Below are 20,895 nucleotides of genomic sequence, written 5' to 3' on the forward strand. Positions count from 1 at the left end.
AATATCGAGTTGATATACACCAGCTGTGTAAAACTGAAAACTACAAGATATTGTGGTGTGCTAATAAATGCGTATAATCTAAAATTCTTAGAAAATGATTCGAAAAACACTTATTTGATGAACCCATAGCTAAAGAGACAATGGATTCCATTGCTTTCTCTTATTACAATGTGTAAAAGATCAGGGTAAATGTCTAGATGATGGCCCCCACCCCCGAAGGGGGTAAGGGTGGGTGGGATCGAAGGAGGAGGTCTCCCCCACCACTGTACCATAAAAAGTTCGTGGCGGTCTCACCCCCATATAAAAAGTTATGGGAGTTAGATGGGGGCGGGGGTAGGGGGGATCGAAAGAGGGTAGGAGGGGTCGAAAGAGGGTAGACACCTGAGTAAAACCCCATAAAAAATTTGCGGCGGTCTCACCCCCATAAAACGTTATGGGGGTTGAAAGTTGATTATTTTGACAATTTTCATACACTATAATTTAAATAAAATTCAATAAAAAAAATATTTTCAAGCGGGTGGAGGTGGGGGATCGAAAGAGGGTGGTCACTTGAACAAAACCCGATAACCTAACCTAACCTACCCTATTGATAAAGATATTTAAATAATGTTATATATAACTTTCTCAATATTTTTATGTATTTTTCCATTAGTTTTATCTTTGAATATTGTTTAAGAATGACTATATAAATATTTACATGCCTAGAAATGTATAAAAATTGGCATATTTATTAACTTTGAACTCCTATAACTTTTTATGGGGGTGAGACCGCCACGAACTTTTTATGGTACAGTTAAGGATGTGGGCTGTTCTAGTTTTAGGGAAATGCGAGGTTTAGCTCAGGATAGGAAAGAATGGAGGTACGTGTCCAACCAGTCTTAGGACTGACGACCTTATGATGATGATGATGAGTGGTGGACGACACTCGATCCCCCCCTTCGGGGGTGGGGGCCATCATCTAGACTTACCAAGACCAGAAACAAAATGGGGTTGGAAATATTTTGATTTAAAATGATTGATGTTGATTTTACATCAATAAAATTATTTTTGGCTCTGATCTTTCACGGTAAACAAACTATTTTGGCATCAGTGCCTTTTTTCCAAATAGGCAAATAAGGAAGCACATAGAAGAATTATTTGTTGTTGAATTGAAGAAACTATAATATAGACAATCACTTCAAACAGAAAAATATAAATCATACTCAATCGTCCCAGTTGATGATATAGTGCAAACACCACTATTAGTCCAGAGAAATTCCAATATTTTGTATTTTACATTTGAAACAACGAATCAAAAAAGGATTTGCATTTTGTATTTAAATAATTTTTCAGTAGCGTAATTTGGAGTGACTTGGATGGAGTTACAAAATTTGATGTAATTACCATTTGCATGGCATTGTTTCAAGTGATAAATGGCGCTAGTTAGTGAATAAACCTGATTATTTGTTGACGACAAATTCCAGCACCAGATGCTGTAGATAACCATGGCATAAAGCCAGTCACGACTCGCTTTACGCCACGGTGCGTCTCGCTCTAATTAAAAGAAAATTATCACTCCTTATTACCGGCAGGAAGTCATAGAAAAAATACGCCACCATTGAATTAACTAACGAGTTACCTTTCATAATAAACATAGAGATAATGCAATTAGAGTGTATTTTGGCTTTCTTTACAGTTACACGTATACGACCGACTAATAAAATTGTCGTTCATTGGTCGGAAACCGGAAGCATTACACATTGCTTAGTGGGACAACTTTCAGTGACTGTTAATGGCGCAGAGGTGTAGATGTTCGACTGCCATGTAGACGAGCTCAGGCTCAATTCCCGCTGGATAGTACATCTTTTTTTCTTCTTAATTTATGCCTATTTATTTTTTACTAGTTTACCCTTTAATTTTAAATATATTAGCAGAAGAAAGCATTTGTTTAATTGTTAAAGATCATAAGATTATTATTATAGGAAAAGACAACACTAACGAAGGGAGCTAAAATATGCAAACGAGCGAAGTTTAACAAAAATTACAGAAAATAGTAATTTTTAAAATAAAGTATGGCTACCGCTAGCAATAAACAAATAGTACTTAATAAGAAATGCGACGAAATCTACGAAATGATCTAGAGTTTATTGACAATCGACTTTAATGTCATAGGGCATACTACACCTACATATTTTTATGGTTCAGAAAATCGGAGTAATAGCAACTACAATTCCAATTCTTTTACAGATCATAAAAGTCATCACAGTTAACAGTAAAATTAATTCGTGGCCGATAGGTACAAATGGGTTGATAAAAATAACTCTTAACAAGTCAATCAGAGCAAAGGAAACAATACTTAAATGCAAAACGCATTTAAACGCAAATTTATTTTATTTTTAGGTTTACATACACAAGATGTATTGCAAAGTTAAATTTGAAATTTAAATTAAAGTATGTCTTACACAAAAAAATGTCTTGATGTTGATCTCCCAGTCTTATTTTATCATTTAAAAAAATAATAAAATTTATTGTACTTACTTGCTGATTTATAAAACAAGACTCGCTATTCATAAAATAAATTATCTTATCAGACATGTCTTATTCAACAATAAAAATAAGCAAAGCTTTTTTGTATAAAAAATATTGTATCGAATTAAAATGGCCCTTGAAGTACACTCGTAATTTTATTTCTGTTTAATAATAATTTATTTGGCTATTTGCAAATATTATTAATTAGTAGGGAAAACTCCACTTTTGATTTTTATTAACAGAATGAATAAAAGAATCGCTTCATTCTTTGCTTTCGTTACCTACGAGGAGTTATAAGATAATATAAGGAGAGTTACTGAAACTGAAAACGTTACGGGAATCCCCATATAATAAGGAACATGGCACCCATTACAGAACGCTAATTTTATATCAAACCAAAACTTTGTCGCTCCATCCAGTTACTTGAAAATAACCGAAACACTAGCTTGATACAGGCGAACCAGAAGTGGCATAGAAGCATACTGTAAGGATTATGATTTATAGCAAATTTGTCACTGAATAATGGTACCTTTACCCATGTTACCATTAGTCTATCCTAGAACTATACAGTGAAAAACGACTGGAAAGCCGCCAGCTGTCACTACACCAAAGAGAAAAGGCGTAGAAAAATACTGTGAGGGCAAAATGAAGTTGAAAAATACTGTAAGAGCTAATATTTGTAGCTGATTTGTCGCTGAAAGATGCAACTTTTATCAATTTTGTCGCTAGACTATTCTCCAACTGTCCAGCGAAAACAATTGTAGAATTAACAAACTAATACTACACGAAATAGAAATGAAGTAGAAAAATACTGTAAGAGTTACAATTTGTAGCTGATTTGTCGCTGAAAGATGGAATTTTTATCCATTTTGTCGCTAGACTATGCTCCTTTTGTTCAGCGAAAACAATTGTAGAATTGACAAACTGATACTACACGAAATAGAAATGAAGTAGAAAAATTCTGTAAGAGCTACAATTTGTAGCTGATTTGTCGCTGAAAGGTTGTACTTTTATCAATTTTTATCACTTAAATTTTCTTAAACTGTCCGGCGAAACAACGTGAGCTAGAAATAGTAGCTGATTTATCGGGATGGTACTTTTACCCATGTTGCTGACAATCTATCCTCGAACTGTCCAATGAAAAACGACTGGACAGCCGACAAGCTGGCACAGCACAAAAAAAAATGGCATAGAAAAATGTGGGTACCGATTCTTTATTTAAATATAGCATGTGTCTGTTGACGATTCTTTTTTTGCTTTGCAATACATCCCTATGAGTAAAAGTTTGTGGTTTTTTAATTTGCGAGACACAGAAGTCATTATACAGAATAGGAAATTCCATTCTAGCTTTAAAAAATATTTTATGAATCAGTTTTGTAACGGAACTCCGCCTAATGATTGCATGACCCATTCATGGCACCGACAAATGCTTTTGTGAATCACAACATTCCCTAATTATGCGTTTTGTGAAGGTTTAAAGTTTTATAATTAAAATATTTAGAAATTTTTTTAATAATCCAACTATTCATTAGTAGCAAGTTGAAAACTAGACGTAAGGATGATATTCAGTTACGTTAATTCATAAAAAGGGTAGCATCTTCTTCTAAAAAATACGTGGTACAGGAAAATTCGTACACATAACCTCAGCAATATTTTCATATACATATAATTTACGCAAACAATATAACAAAGTGATTTAAATACGCCTCTACAACAAACTAATATTTATTCATATTGGTAGTAAATTACGCGATAAATTACAATAATTCCGTTAAATCTTTCAAGTGCGTCATAACTAGCAAAAAGATAAAATAAATCATTTCTCGACCCGACATAGGGTTCACATTTGCATAAGTATTGCCAACATTAATAAGATAAATTCAATAAATTAAAATTACTTTTTTACGAAGAAAAAACAATGAAACCATTATTTATAAATAATAACTTTATCGTTAAATAAAAATAACACTAAACATTGAACAGAATATGTCCCTGTATCATTTTTTTTATGCAATAGTGTATTAATTTTTTGAATTAACTTTCCCGCTACAGATAATCCTAAATTAACGAAGAAAAAATGTTGCTACTGTCACGCCCTCGCCGGGAATCGAACCTGGGCCTCTGGTTTTACTTACTACTACTCTACCATTTAGCTACGAGTAGAAACACGGACGGTACGTGCCTGAGAGTACAGGTTCGATTCCCGGCGGCAGTAGCAAAATTTTTTATACTATCTGTAGTGAATAAAATTAATTTAACTGAATTAATTACTTCTGTGTGCTATCGTGATTGTCTATTTAATTTTTTTTATGACGAATTTTTCAATTTGCTTTAGAATCGCAGCAACCGGTATAATTACTCAAAAACATTTTGAACAGAAATGCTTGGAACTGTGGCTAATAATGAGTACACAGGTGAGGTGCTACCTGCTTCTGAAGTGCTATTTTTAAATTCTTGATCAATTCAAGATAGCGGCTGTTGATTATGTTAATTTTCTATTCTTATTTTGTGACTGGCTAACCTTTAAAGACGATGGTTTGACGTCAAAACCGAGTCATTGTCAATGCTGCCCATTAGATGACATCGCGTATTTTTATTTACAAATCTACATCATCACAAGAAAAATATCGCCCAAAAAAATGCAGCACCAATTAGGAAATAAGGTGAAAAAAAGATAACAAAGGCTGTACTGTTATCATCCTACAGTCGACGTAAAAATTAAAAAAAAATGTATCCATTTAATTGGCCAAAAATCGACTTGAACCACGAGACCATTTTTTCATCGAGAACATTAATTACATACATATTCATTATAATTGAAAAGAAAGAAAACAAAAGTAGAAGTTATTTTTAAATTTCTCGGTAGTTAAAAAACGCAATGTGCAGAGTTACATAACACTTAATTGTACAGGGTAATCGTCTGTTACAGAAAGGCCTATTTAGGTATATCCACCCATTACGTAAGAAGAACAAAATCAGCAGAATCAAAAAAGACACATATAGACAATTAACTACTTGTTAAATGCTAATTAAGTGCTCTAATGAAAAAATAAATGCTACGGACTTTTTATGTTAATAACTAGCGAAAAAATTGTTTAAATGAAAACAGTTTTTGGTCACCCACTAATTAAATGCACATTAAATGCTAATTAAGTGCTCTAATGAAAAAATAAATGCTATGGACTTTTTAAGTTCATAACGAGAGAAAATTTTGAATAAACGAGATCAGTTTTTTGGCCACCCAGTAATTAATTGTTCATTAAATGCTTTCCAAACAGACCAGTTACGTTTTAAATGCTTATGGTATTTTTCTAGCAATGATATGACTTCACGACTTGAGTAATGTGTTGACATAAAAGGAAACCAAAAGCGGGTTAAACAAGGAAATCACTATTTCAGCCAGGTATTAATTAAAAGCTCATTAAATGCCTGAGTATTTAATTTTTTATTAGGGCGCTAACTGTAAGTAGAGAACAATCAAGTGTCTTGGCAAGTCGTCCATTACATTGGAAGGGACCATTAGAATAAAAAAATGACGCGGGCAATTAAATGCTAATTAAATGCCCTAATGAGAAATTAAATGCTGTGGGCTTTTAAACATTACTGTTTAAGATTAAGTGAACAGGACATATATATAAATGAAAATAGCATTTTTGGTCACCCAGTAATTAAATGCTCATTAAATGTTTTTGAAACAGATGAGTTACGATTTAAATACCCTTATTACTTTTCCAGTGGGTAAGTAAACGATTTTATGCCTCGGACAATATATTGGCATAAAAAGGGGTCAAAAACAGGCTTAAATAGGGAAAATTACTATTTCAGGCATGTACTGATTAAAGTGTTAGGAGCATTTAATTATTCATTAGGGCGTGGAATCTAAAATTACGTAAGGATCAAATTTAAATACAGTGCCTGACTATTCCTGAAAACTACTACCTATTACTAACAATGGGTTGAAATAGATATCAGATCTTCTTTAAAACTTCTAAATTTAAAACTAAATAATACCTACTTAATTTAAAACGAAAACCGTTAATACCTTGATAAAAATAAAAATTAATATAAACAACAGAACACTTGGAGTCAATCATCGCATTTAATCACAAATCAATGGATAAGAAACCAGATAGGTAGGTACGTCAATATAAACTCACATAAACGATTTTAATTAAAAAACCATTTGTTTCCGGGATTTATTAATGTTATTATGGGTAGGTGGGTACCTGAATTGAATATATACCTAAAACCAGGACTGTAATTTTCGTCAAATGTCTGAATAAGAGTATAATACATATTAATAGCTATAAGACTCATTTAATACCTATGAAAATAACGATTTAAGTATGTAATTAACGGTTTACCAAAACGGCCGACTTACAACCGTAATAAAAATTTATAAACATTGAAACTGTGTCATTGACAGGTGTAACTTACGACAAACGTGCATCAACACGATGCAAATCAGTTCAATAAACAAATTATTTAGCAGCTTTTATTTATCAGGCTAAATACTAAACCGTTCGTTCGTTCGTTCATTCATTCATCTAATCACGTTCCCTCGTGTACAGTAAATTCTGGTAAATGTACTTTCGAAACACGTCAAAGTACACATTGCATATTTTTATAGATCACGGCATTAGTAAGGAATGAGGAAAATTCGTCTGTTTACATGTTTACAATATGAAAATATCCTAATTCGAGAACAAGCAAAATAAACTTCCTAATACCGCTATCAAACACGGTTCTTTTAAATAGCTGCGGGGTTCGTGTCAGGGGTGAATGACCCCTCGAAACTCACCTGGGGTCTGGTAGTATAATTTTTTTGCTGGCCCTTGCCGCTGGGGTACATTTACTCTTTTCCATGGCCATCAGATAGCTGACATCGGCCAGCACTGCCTCCAAGTCCGCCATTTTGCTCCTCCTCGGGCCCTTTTACATGCACATACCAACAAATGAATAACACCGGCACAACACCCTACTACGTTTTTAACGCACTTACGAGTTCATTGTTGTTACGCGACCACGGCAAAATTGTCACATAATAAGTTGTCATTTAAAAATTAGTACAAAGCAGGCAAAAACGACACAACAATACAGACAACTACCCTGCTCAAACAACACTGTTGCCCAGAATTTCGAGTGACACTTCGTGTACGGATCACTGCTCTGACGCTGATTGGATACACACGAAACGAATATGTTCGGATGTTTCCGGAAACAGCTGTTTATTGTATTTGCGAATGTGAGAACATCTGCTTGCATACGCACGAACATTATAGGCACATTATAAAGCAATTAGTTAAACATTCGTTAATTATTGCTTATTTAGATGTGAATAGATCCAAAATTGTAGTCATTTTAATTACTAATTAATAAACTTAAATAATTTCTGCATTTTGAATATTGAATATCATTTAGAATGAACATCGGTAATATTTGCTTTTTGCGTTAAGTAATTAACATATCAATTGCCCAATGTCTGCTAAATACAATATTTATGTTTCTTAAAACATTTATTCAAAGGCGTTTAATAAAATATTTATTTTTGTGATATCTTTAAAAATACGTATGTAACCAACATTACACTTATGTTAAATGTATCGTCGTCCTTCAAATGTCAAAAGTTAAAAATCGTACATAACCTATGAGTTGTTAATTTAGCGTAATACAGTAAGTGTTTTGAAGAGGACTATTAGTTGCATTATTTTATACATTTTAGATACAGTTTATTGGAAAACGAAACAAGAACCCTTAACTTTATCAGCACACTCGTTACACTTTAAGTATTTTACATTTCGGGTATTTTAAAGGGACGTCGAAATGGCCAAAGACTATCAGCACACCTTTGATGTTTTAAGTGGCAAATTATCTCAATTAACTTTGAGTCGGATTAAAGGAGATCATAAATACATATGTACAATTTTGGATGAAATTAACATCTTAGATTTTGAAAAACCAGTTGTTACTAATGCATCGGTAATGACAATTCTCATAATTTGAGTTGTCACCTTTATCAAATTCTTTATTTTTCAGAAAGCAGTTTTATTAGTCCATCAGTGTTGTACACTTATTCTACCAGACGACAACATTTTGGTTGCGAAATGTTGTAAATTAATTTTAAACCTAATTAATCATCAAAATATTATATTAGAAGGTCAAACGTTAGTTATAACAGTTCGTTGGATGTTGCAAGCATTAAGAAATGCCTCTGACCATTTATTTTTGGATCTCCTCAGTACCTTAGATACAGTATTGAAATCAAGTAGAAAGAGTTTAGATTGTGTTAGTATTTAATTAGTTAATTAAAATTTGGTGCAAGTATTCTTTTAAATATGTTCTAGTTATTGCCAGAAATTGTTATTAAAAATGGACCCTTGTTACAAATTCTGGACAACAAAAATTCTGAAGTTATTCTAGGTGCCCTGCAAATATTGGAAACGTGCACTAATTGTGAAGATGATGAAAAAGTGAGAAAGAATGGCAGCAACGAATACCAGAAAGAGTATACAATATGCGCAAACATATTTGAAAAATTTTTGACTGATATTAAACCCCAGAACTATGATGATTTAATTTTTTGCAAAGTAATTTTTTATTCCAAATTTCTATGCATTATTTTTTAATGGATGTTCTTCATATATTTTAGATATTAATTTGTTGTTTGAAAGGATTAGAAAATGTTATTCAACAAAGTTCAAGTTATTTGCAAGAAAAGTTGGGCCTTCTTTTAGGTATTTCTAAAAGTTACATGGTTTATTGTATAAATAATGTTGATTTTGTAATTCCCCAACACATTACTCCTTCAACTTTTGCCCTTGCTGAGCCAGTTACTTCAACGTCAAGGGATAAAAAAGGTGGGAAGGTAATGATCTATTTAAACACATTTGAAATAACACCAGTTGTTATTTCAAGCACTGTTGTACACCCTAATAATTTATTTCAGATCACCAAGCAAAGGAAACATAGAGCAGCTAAAAATAGAAAAGATAAAAGAACATCTGAATCTGACTCTGAATTGGGGGGTGAATTTCATAATGCCAGTTCTTACGTTCCAGTCTCAAATTTTTCAGATGAAAACAACACTCAAAGGTTTTTATATTACTTTTGTTACATTTTCGTATTTATTTGTATAAATAATTTTAGTTCTTCTCTAAAAATGAAAGCTAGTGATTCTGATTTTTCGGACACAGAAGTAGGGAAAGTTGCAAAAATAAAAATCACTCAGGGTAGAGTGAGACAAACAGCCCTATCCCTTCTTTATAACATAGTTAAGGTAAAGGATGAACATATTAAATAAATATATAAACTTTTGTTAATTTAACAATTTCAAAACATCATCAATCAAAGGAGATACTTTTTAATTGTAGTTCATAAGGGGTGAATGTTTTTTATTATTAATTAAATTACCCACGACTTCATGTACTTTAATTAATAAAAAGGGCCTTTTGTCCCTTGTCAGCTTTGATTTTTACAATTTAAAAATCTTTTTTTAGTTAACTGAGAAGTCAAAAATTTTCCCATTTTGGTCTAGCTTTATACCAGGCGGCTCACTTTTGTCAAAACACAACTTAAGAACATGTATTCTTCATGAACCATCTCCAAGAGGTCGTATGGCGGCCCTAAATGTTTTATTAGCGTTGTTAACCAGTTCGAAAATGTATTTGTCTCAAGCTGAAATGAGGTAACTTTTAGCGTTTATTTTTGTGTAACTTTTTTGCAGTTGAAGTAATAATTGTATAAATTTTTAAATTTAGCGATAAATATTCGGCATTTACCCCGTTTTCTGTAATGTTGGGGGAAACTATTTATGAATTACACAAATGCCTGTGCCTGGCCCTAAACGAGAATTCAGTACAGGTTCTTATACAATGCCTTAAGTGTCTTTCAGTCCTTATTCAAAGCACCCCTTACAATAGACTTAAGCCTGGACTTTTAAGCAAAGTCATACGTAACGTTAAAGTGTTCATCAAGCACAAAGGTAAATAATTGAACAATTATTGATACAGTTTTTTAATCTAATGTTAATCTAGTATAACATATGTTAATAAATAGTAATTTTTCTCGGTAGTGCTTCGATTAAAAAGATAATTAATTTAAGAGTACTGTATATTTAAGATGCTACAGTGCAAGTTGCAAGTTTGATCGTTTTGGGGTGTGCTCTTGCGTCTGAACCAGTAGTTCCAGAAACGAAACAGGCTTTTCTCAAACAGACGTTTAAATATTCGGTCAAACAGCCGAAAACAGATAAAAGTCAAAAACAAGAGAAAGAAACTTATTCAGATGATGATTTTGAATATGTCAACTTTTCTTCTGATGAAGAGAGTTGTGTAATAGGAAAAGATTTGGAGTGTTCCGGGTGTAAAAAAGACATTTCTTGGTTGCTACAAGTGTGCCTCAACAATTTAGGAATTAATGGTGAAGAAAGTCAACAGGTATAAAGTATATATTTTTGTATCTCGAAGATATATCAAGTTGAAGTTAATATCAAATACGGACTTACAGTCTTCTAAAATGTTCTAGTTTTTATGCATTAAAAAGGTATAAAGAAAAAATCCAAAAGTAGATAATTTATAATTCTGTATGGAATTATTACTACCTTAACAAACTTAATTTAAAGGCTCTTTCATATAACATAAACCGATTTCCGATGCGAGTACCCCCACAAAATTCATACAACTAAGTTTTTAGCACTCAAGTCTAGTCCTACTTTCACTTGCTCGTATTTTTTAAATTTGAAACTAGATGAGTCTTTTATTATGTAATGCTTTGACGTTTTGTACTTTTAGGCTGTTGCTGTTCCAGTAAAATTGGAATCACTTCAAGTAATTTCGTCCATGACACGAAATTATTTTCAGTCTCTAATGGCGCCCCATTTCAGTTTGATTACCGAGGCTTTGGTAGCATCTTTGAACGACAAAAGTCAAGGAATTCATATACACCTACATGCAGGCAGAACTGTCGATTTTATTGGACAAAGAATGTCGTCATACTTTAATAGCAAAGGTCATACCTTATTAATCTTACTATTATCCGTTTATTTAAAGTCTATAAAATATTTTCAATTTTAATAGATCCTGATCAAACATTACCTCTTGAAAAAGGATTAGAGTTTTGGACTTTGCTTTTGAACGGTCCTTTGATTGGTCTCATTCAGGACGAAAATAACCCTCCTCTCAGGGCAGTTGGTTGTGACTGTTTGGGGAGCATAGGGTCCCATATTTTTGAATGTCTGCCAGTAAGTCTGTTTTCTAAGGGATATATTTCCGATATTCACCGTAAGTTTAACTGACCCTATTTTTTTTTAGAGGGACAAACAAATTCTTACGGTTACTTTACTATTTGCTTGCAGTCGTGATTTAGAAAATATTGTTAAGGCTTCGTCTGTAAGGGCTTTAGGCATATGTGTGCAGTATCCGTCATTAAGAGAAGTAAGGAATTGGTAAAAATATACTATTTTGGATAACGATTTAATTTATATTATTTTATAGGACATAGGTTTTGTTGTTGATGTCGCAGAAACAGTATATTCGACATTGCAAGATAACAATAGTGCAGTTAAAATTAAATCAGCGTGGTCTTTAGGAAATCTTAGTGACAGTTTGACAGCAAATAGGTAGCTACATATTTTACATAACTTCATAAAGACTTTTAATCCAAAATTTATCTTGATTTGGTTTGTTATATACGAGGGTGGATTGATAAGTTTCCGGCCTAACCAAGAGATGACGCCACTAGGCCTACCTTGAGGTGACATTCTATAGTACCATCCTTGGATAGCTTGTAGCTATAGTTTCAGCCCGATCTCCTTGCTAGTGTAGGTTTGACAGCACGCTGAACAAGACGCCTCTGTGGTTTTCGTAAAAATGGAAAAGCAGGAAAATCGTGCTGTCATCAAATACTTTTATTTGAAGGGGTTAACGCCGAAGGAAATTAAAAAAGAGATGGACTCAACACTGGGGACATCCTCCCCGTCATATTCAACCGTTAAGCAGTGGGTTTCCGAGTTTAAAAAGGGTCGTGTGAGCACCTCTGATGGGCCTCGCTCAGGACGCCCCGTTGAGGTCACAACTCCAGATATGATCGAAAAAATTCATCAAATAGTGCTGGGAGACCGCAGATTGAAAGTGCGTGAGATAGCTGAGACCTGTAAGATGTCATATGAACGTGTGCAACATATTTTGCACCAACATTTGCATATGGAAAAGCTCTGTGCAAGATGGGTGCCGCGTTTGCTAACAGTCGACCAAAAATTGATTCGAAAAAACATTTCTACCGCAAATTTGTCATTGTATAAGCGTAATCCAAGCGAATTTTTGCGTCGATTCGTAACCGTTGACGAAACGTGGGTCCACCACTACACTCCTGAAACCAAAGAACAGTCTAAACAGTGGATTGGACCAGGGGAACCAACTCCAAAGAAGGCAAAAACAATTTTTTCGGCGAACAAGGTTATGGCTACTGTTTTTTGGGATGCAAGAGGTATTATATACATTGATTACCTTGCAAAGGGTAATACTATCACTGGTCAATACTACGCAGACTTATTGCAACGTTTGAGCCACGAGGTGAAAATTAAACGACCTCATCTGGCGAAGAAAAAAATCTTGTTTCATCACGATAACGCACCAGCGCACACGTCAATCGTTGCGACGGCTAAAATCAACGATCTAAAGTTTGAATTGATGCCGCACCCTCCTTACTCTCCAGACCTAGCCCCGAGTGACTATTTTCTGTTCCCTAATCTCAAAAAATGGCTTGGCGGTAAGAGATTTGCGGACAATGAAGAAGTAATCGAAGCTGTAAATGGTTATTTTGAGGAGCTTGACGAATCAGTCTATAGAGATGGCATTAATAGACTGGAACACCGCTATGAGAAATGTATCAGCCTTGGAGGAGATTATGTTGAGAAATAAAAAAAAAAAATTTTTAAAAACCTTGTTTTTCTTGGTCAGGCCGGAAACTTATCAATCCACCCTCGTATTACTTTAAAAATCTTAAAAAGAAACTTGAAGGAAGACAATGAAACTCATTTTTAGGTCCGAAGTAAACGGTGAAGAAATCCCCACAAATCTTTTGATTAAATTATTACAAGTAACAATAGCAGCATCAGATCAAAATGATAAAATTAAAATGAACACCGTTCGAGCTCTGGGAAACCTCCTACAATTAGTTCACAGAGATCTTCTAGAGACGAATAAAAACGTTTGGCAATGTCTAGAAGCAGCCTTTAACGTTTTAGTTAAATGTGCCACTACAGGATCACATGCTAAAGTATGTAAATGTAGCACAATGTTAAAAGTGCTACGTTCCGATTATAATCCTCCGGGACTTTCCCCGTTTCGTAAATGTCTACCTGGCGCCTTATTCTTTAATTTTTTTAATGCTATCTCTTCTCTCATTATGGGATAATCTAGCTCACCTATCTCCACACTATCTTTCTTGTCTAATATATGTCTTAACTCATGACCTGCGTGTATAGGTTCTCTAAATATTCTTTCCACCTATCTGCCTTTTCCTCATTTTCTATCAGAATGACCCCTACCTCGTTTCTTATATTATTACTACTACTATACCCTACTTCTCTAAAGTTCCTTTTATTCTAGTCTTTTTATTTATATTCTTGTCATCGCACCATTGCTTCGAGTGGTCGAAATTCACTTTTGAGAACAATTTGTATTTCCGCCTCTTTTCTATTAATTCTATGATCTCATTTGTTATCCAGTGTTTCCTACTTTCTTTTTGTTTAAGACGTGGTATATCTGTAGCTTCTGACTTTAGGCATGTTTTAATGCAGTGCTCTTTAAAAGTACTATTGTGTTGATGTAATAATGATTAACGTTTAAATTACTTAGGTTCGGTGGAATGCCTGTTATGCTCTTGGAAATGCTTTAAAGAACGAAAATTTGTATTTCGAAGGCGCAAATTGGCAGGTAAATTATTTGATACATTTATATGCTGGGAAAAAGTAATTAAATGATAAAATTTTACAGAATTCAGTATTTTCATCGCTTTCTTTTCTGGTGATCAGCTATCGCAATTTTAAAGTTCGGATAAATGCAGGCTACGCATTATCTTGTCCACTAAAAAGAACATTTTATAGTCATAATTTCAATTTAGTTTGGACTTCTTTACTGAAGGCCTTGGAAAATGCAGAAAACATGGAAGATTTTAGCGAGTACAAGCACAGAGATCACTTAGTTGAACAAGTAAGTTTTTCACTGTAATCTACAGGACTGTTGGAATCGAAACCGAATGTTTTAATGTGTTTTCAATCATTTTATATTTTTTAAAATTATTTTAGATTTGTTTAACTGTTGCACACATGACAACGTTATTAACCCCTGAAGATCTCAGTAGTATGGAAGACAATTTCGCTTTTTATAGTGACCTCCTTGGACAACAAATGCGTCATGTTGCAGACAGAGTTATCCCCGAAAAATCTGCTGTACTTATGACAGCTTTAGAACATTTAAAAAAATTAGCAAAAAAATGCGAAAGTTTTTCATCTGACCAAAAATATATTCTAGACTGTTTGATGAAAATATTTTACATTAATACTCTGTAAATGTTTTTATTTGTCTTGTTTTTTACGGATATGATAATATATAATTGTTATCAAAATGTGTTGCCTTTTAATCACTGTGAAGTCCCAAAAATACATAAAAACTAACTGTCTATATAACTCATTTAATAATTAAAAATTATTTTGATTTAAAGCTACATATGAATATATAAAAAATTATAATTCATAAACAAAAGTACGAAACTTTTTAAAAGAAAAATTAAAGTATCTATTACCTTAGAAACTAATAAACAATTTCTTGTATGTATAAAATGTGAAAAACTAACATCTAATTATTTATCTAGGTTTCTAGAGGTACAAATTTAGAAACTTGGCATTTTTAGTATTGAATTGTATTTGTATAGACAAAAGATCTCAACAAGAATAGTGGAGATATAAATACCAAACTTGAGACTCTACATATAACAGTGAATGATATGATAAACAATTACCCAATTACCATTCAGCATCTCCATCAGCTTTTTGAAATACATAATCCTCACCGTTTAGATTCATGATTCCATATTTAAGATGAAACTTCCATTTATTTCGTATTCTAGTTATCTTTTCATACTGGCAGACTATAACATTATCAGTGTCAAATAAATCTGATGGATCTTCTTCATCAGTAATATCATCTTCTGAACCCAAAGGTTCTTCTTCCGGACCTCCATCGTCCATATCATGATCATCTGGGTCTTTGTCTTCGTCATTATCTTCTGAAACTCCATCGTCGCTTGACGCCCCATTCTCATCATCTGATGAGTCCAGAGCCCCATCTAGTTGAAGTGGCACTGCTTGGTTTAGGGTCAGATTATTTTGAAAAGAATGTGTTAGAGAACCATCAAGTGAGCATCCTGAAGACTGTTGTTGCCCTTGAACAGGTTTAACATTCTCGAATTTTGAAAGCCATATTTTTCGTAACTGTTCCACAACATTCTTATTCACACCTTCTGTTGTAAACAGGTCTTCAGCTTGTGAAAGTACATTGTCTATTATAGCTTTGTAATCATCGGATTCGTTTATTTTTGGTGCATTTTTTACTTGTTCTTCCATTTTTATGTAATTGCAAATTATAAACGTTTTAAGCTAAAATTCTTCTTCTGCTCTGTTCTGCTCACCACAGTAAACAAACAAATAAAGAATATAAAAAATAACAGATATCACTGACAGTAACACTGGAATTGACCATAGATAAGGAAATAGCACTCTAAATTGCGCATGCTTGAAATGCATTGTTACACTTTTTAAATACAGGGTGGTTACACGAAGTCCAAAGAAAGTTAAGAAATCACAAATATTCAAAAATTAATCCACGTATATCACTCAAATAGATAACAAACGGTGTAAATGTAATTAGAATGTATTTGTTATTCTTATTGGTATAATCTACGCATTTTAAATTTTCAATCTGCGTTGCCTTCAATTATAAATCACCTCGTATACGCGAATGAGAAACAAATAACCTCTCTTTTCTGCAAACCATAGATAATAGATATACAAAGGGTATAACCTCAACCCAATTTTTTTGTTTACATAGATTCTTGTTGTGTTGTGGCAGATATCCATCAAAATGAGCAGAAAAACTGAATTCCAGATGAATTTGAGCAAATGTAAAACAGAATGTGATAGAACTGTTAAGCTTCTCGACAATCTTTACGAATTGGTATGTCTATTTACTTATTTTTAAATTAAACAATACCTTCCGCCTTTGCAGATGTGTGAATCAGTGAAACGTATAGAAGAAAGGGACGAAAATTGGATAGTAAATCATCCGAAATATTTACTGGGTGAAAATTGTTTTCATAATTCAGTGCATCACAAGTTATTGTCCATAAATCTAGATTTGGAGGCGTTTTATAATTCTATCAAAGATCCTATAAAATCAGAAGCAAACGAAGACGACTATATTACATACAGTTCTTCACTTTGTGCATCTTGTAGATGCAAGTTGATAGGTCCTTTAGAGAAAGATTGTGACAACACAAAACACTCCAGTAGTTCAAACTCCCATATAAATGTTGAACCTCGTTCATCACTGTCAGATTATCATTTGGAGTGCAAGAATAACTCCAGGGGGCTTCCTAGAAATGCAAATAGACAGTATGAAGTATATAATGTGATGAATTTCCAACCTGATTCATTGTCTATTGAAACTGTTAAACAGTATGTGAATGAAGTTAAGCAGAAAGCTCAAAACTTAAACTACTCAGGTGATCATTGCGAAACTGAGAAAATTAAAGAAGGTTTGATAACTGTTAACTCAGTTACTGATGATCTTCATAAAGAAGGCGTAAAAGATATGGAAGAAGTTTTAACAGATAATATAATCTCCAGCATTAATAATATGACATCAAAAAATCAAGAATTGGTTGACATATCTGCTAGCAGGGTAACAACATCTTTGCCAAATATTGAAATATCAGAAAACTCGCAGTCATCCTCGTTTGATATTTCCTTAGAAAATGTTTGCGATTTAAAACAATATGAAGAAAATTCTTGTTCAAGTAATAAGACACAAAGTATTAAAACCAAAAAGAAGTCCAACAGTTCGTTAAACACGTACAGTAAAAAATTAAATGACAGTTGTGCAAGTGTTTTTGTGAAGCCCATAAAAGTAGAAGAACTTGATGTAAAGCCACTACACTCCACTCCCTCAAATCCTAATAAACAACATAGTTTTAGAGAAATCGATAAGGCATTGAAAAATGACATTAAATATGAGCCAACTGTGCAGCGAATACAAGATGATATCCTTTCAAAATCAAAGAAAATAATTAACTCTAAATCAGATAGTTATGTTATTTTAAGTGATAAACAGCTGTCTGAAATGTGCCTTAGTCAAAACCAATCTGATAAAAATAAAGGTGAATTTAAAAGATCTTTGCAATGTGGCAGATTTTTTATTTAATTTTTAAAACACTCGAGTTATTATTTTGTAACTCAACTTTTGTAAAAATGTGTATTCTATAATTAATACTTTTTTGTTTTCAAATCAGTTCTAGAGGAACCAAAACCACCCAAAGTAGGAGACTACTGTATGATTACTCATTTTATATCACCTTCTCATTTTTACATACAAGTAGGTGACGAAGATGCTGCAAATTTTGATGAGTGCGTGTTTCAACACAGAGTTGTTTATCAATAATAGAAATGTATATACAGTTATATTTTACAGGATGGAAAAGAAATTAAACTTATGCTACAACACAACAACATGCAAAACTTTTTCAACCAAAGAACAGGCTCAACAAAACATAGTAAAATATTGTGCATGTTATATTGAAGAATATGATAGGTATTTTCGTGCTGAAATCGTAAACTGGCTAGAGGTATGCAATATCGTTTTATAATAACTACCTGTATTCATTTTTTACTTGACTTTTTATAATTCACAGAAAGAAAAGATGAACGTGATAGTAAAATTAGTGGATTGTGGTAGTGTTGAAACTACTTCCGTAGATAAACTTCGAGTTTTGGAAGAATTTTTTTATAATTTGCCAAAAATTGCTCAAAGGTGTCATTTAGAAAGTGTAAGTATCCGTAGCTGTCTTTAGAAATCGATTTCGCTAATATTTGGTTTTCAATATAAAGTTGTACCCAGTTGGATCTACGTATGACAACAGGTTATCATTTTGGCCTCAAGAAACCACAAAAGTTGTGAATAACATGATTGGAGATATTGAAAATACAGTTTTTCAAATATACATAATCAAAATGGAGGAATCCCGGTCAGTAATAATAAAATAAAAAACGGGAATTTGAACCTTATCAAATACTTTGAAAACTTATGTTTATTATTTATTTGATTTTAATTTAAGGTTTGTAAAATTGTTTTAGCCACTCAATCGGTTTAGATTTAGTTAAATTGGACAATGAAGAAACAAGTTTAGGTCAGTACCTTATAGACATGGGTCATGCTGTCGAATTACTTGAAAAGGATCCAGTTGAAAAGGACCCAGATTTCGTATGCAAAGATGCATTTATGAAGGAACAAATCAAAGCTGCGCAAGGTACAAATAATTTTAATTACAAACATGTTGGAACTTAAAGGCTTTAATTGTTATTTTTTTTATTATTTTTTAAGGTTTATCTGGAATTACTTCAGACATGTCCAATGACGAAATGCTTGACGTGTATTTTAAAAACGATAAAGTTGAAGAACATAGCAATGTTAATGAAGCAGTAATGGGATACGACCCCAAAGATGAGGCTAGGACATGCGCTTTTCAAAATAGAGATGGAACTTGTTTTAAAGGCAAGAGGTGTAAATTAAGACACACACTGTTACCGGCAGGTATGTGAATTTAATAAAAGTTTAAATAGTTTGTTTAATATATGCATTAAAATTAAAAAAGTGACTAATTTATAAACTTAATTTCAGATGGTTTTACTGCTGATAAAGAACCAGTATACATAAGGGCTTTTAATGACATTGAGATGCCTATCCCTAACAGCACTATAACAGTTCGAATAACGTCAGTGGTAGATATACAAAGATTCTATGTTCAATTAATTCGAAATACCGATGTGGAAGCTACACAACGTAATGCATATTTTTGAATATTATTTTATTAGTTATGGAGTAGAAATATTGATAAATTATGAAGTATTATTATTTTCATAAATATTTCTAATTGCTTCTAGAATTCACATTGAATAGTCTCATTAAGCATATGAATGACCACGATGTCGTAAAAAGTTACAAAATGTTCAAAGACCCGCCTTCTTTATGTGAAATTGTTATAGCGAAACATAGATGGGATGGTAACTGGTATAGAGCCAAAGTTTGCGAAATTTTGCAAAATGACAAAGGAATGTGCTCTCTACAGGTAGTAGTACAATTTTTTTTATTTTTCCTTTTGGTATTTTTCATAAAAAAATATTGTTTTATTTAAAGGTATTCGTTGTGGATTTTGGAGAAGTCCTTCACGTTGATTTAAAAGATGTTAGGAAAATCTTGCCAGAATTCCTGGATTTGCCTTTTCAGGTAAGAATTTGCAATGTTTAATTAAAACTGAAGTTTGCCCGTTTAAATATAGATAATATAATTGTGTGACTGGTTGTTCCGCACCCTTTTCTAATAATTTTGTAATTTAATATAAGGTAGATTTTCCGAATTGTTATTAAGTTCAATACGTAGGGTAGTAAAACTATTTGTATACATATTTTTTTATGTATTTCCAGGCAGTTGAAGCCCATTTTTACAACATAAAGCATCGTGAAAGTGAAGATGTCAACACAGAAAAAAAATATTTTGAAGAGCGTTACCTGTTTCAGAATGTTATGGCACGAATAATGTAAGTTACTTAATTTATTTTTGTTTGCTAACGATATTTATTAAATAAATTAAATTAATCGAAAGGACTTAAAAGAATGAAATTGTAAAAAGTGCCCCAAAAAGGGATTTTTATTGAATAAAGTGAATGCATCACTTTGAAGATAAATAACTTCACCTCATTTTGAGATCAAATGCATTTTATCTGATAAAGATCCTCTTTTTGGTTTAGATACTTTTTTAAAAGTAATCATTTTCTAGAGAAAGCATTGGTCATTTGGAAGTTTTACTTTTTGATGATAGAGGTCAAGATATCGGAAGCAAATTAGTTGAAGCTGGTTGTGGCGACTTTAAAAACGAAAATATTATTCCACACAGAAAAAATCGCTTACTAATAGACTGACATTACAACAGAAACTAATAGAGCGTCTGTTTCTTTTTTTTTATTAATACTTTAACGTCCAAGTAAATAAATAAATTCCTCTAGTTTATTGAAAATAGGTACTTATTATTGTATTTCTTTTATAAAACTTGTTACTTAGTA

At 32.6% G+C, this 20,895-nt stretch overlaps 4 protein-coding genes across 5 annotated transcripts in view; 2 read left to right on the plus strand and 2 right to left on the minus strand.

Annotated features, from left to right (window-relative positions):
• Positions 1–7,655, minus strand: part of LOC108732559 (G protein-coupled receptor kinase 1) — an 84,847-nt gene extending 77,192 nt beyond the window's left edge. Inside the window, exon 1 of the mRNA XM_025976071.1 lies at positions 7,310–7,655. Coding sequence (XP_025831856.1) covers positions 7,310–7,422 — 113 coding nt within the window. The 5' untranslated portion in view covers positions 7,423–7,655. The remainder of the gene's footprint in view (positions 1–7,309) is intronic.
• Positions 7,656–8,137: 482 nt separating this feature from the next.
• Positions 8,138–15,236, plus strand: LOC108732647 (HEAT repeat-containing protein 6). 2 transcript variants are annotated; one of them, XM_025976091.1, is made up of 18 exons: positions 8,138–8,181; positions 8,231–8,487; positions 8,545–8,793; positions 8,853–9,095; positions 9,158–9,373; positions 9,455–9,600; positions 9,655–9,784; positions 10,005–10,192; positions 10,266–10,489; positions 10,627–10,943; positions 11,298–11,514; positions 11,583–11,746; positions 11,817–11,939; positions 12,000–12,124; positions 13,548–13,782; positions 14,364–14,441; positions 14,502–14,717; positions 14,813–15,236. In XM_025976091.1, the coding sequence occupies exons 2-18, from the start codon at positions 8,332–8,334 to the stop codon at positions 15,074–15,076; spliced, it is 3,291 nt and encodes a 1,096-aa protein (XP_025831876.1). In that variant the 5' UTR covers positions 8,138–8,181; positions 8,231–8,331; the 3' UTR covers positions 15,077–15,236. The 2 variants fall into 2 exon arrangements, with proteins under 2 accessions (XP_025831876.1, XP_025831877.1); XM_025976092.1 differs by having other exon boundaries at positions 8,156–8,173.
• A 78-nt stretch (positions 15,237–15,314) lies between these two features.
• Positions 15,315–16,260, minus strand: LOC108732649 (transcription initiation factor IIA subunit 1-like). The gene has a single exon (XM_018463561.2). It carries the CDS (start codon positions 16,127–16,129, stop codon positions 15,530–15,532), a length of 600 nt encoding a protein of 199 aa, XP_018319063.1. The 5' UTR covers positions 16,130–16,260; the 3' UTR covers positions 15,315–15,529.
• A 141-nt stretch (positions 16,261–16,401) lies between these two features.
• LOC108732560 lies at positions 16,402–20,847 on the plus strand. The gene is made up of 13 exons (XM_025976097.1): positions 16,402–16,739; positions 16,791–17,940; positions 18,073–18,187; positions 18,252–18,405; positions 18,472–18,606; positions 18,668–18,804; positions 18,914–19,086; positions 19,161–19,370; positions 19,458–19,619; positions 19,721–19,905; positions 19,974–20,063; positions 20,261–20,373; positions 20,613–20,847. Exons 1-13 carry the CDS (start codon positions 16,647–16,649, stop codon positions 20,752–20,754), a joined length of 2,859 nt encoding a protein of 952 aa, XP_025831882.1. The 5' UTR covers positions 16,402–16,646; the 3' UTR covers positions 20,755–20,847.
• The last annotated feature ends 48 nt before the right edge of the window (positions 20,848–20,895 follow it).

Source organism: Agrilus planipennis, unplaced genomic scaffold, assembly GCF_000699045.2.
Source record: "Agrilus planipennis isolate EAB-ADULT unplaced genomic scaffold, Apla_2.0 scaffold71, whole genome shotgun sequence".
NCBI classification, from domain to species: Eukaryota; Metazoa; Arthropoda; class Insecta; order Coleoptera; family Buprestidae; genus Agrilus; species Agrilus planipennis.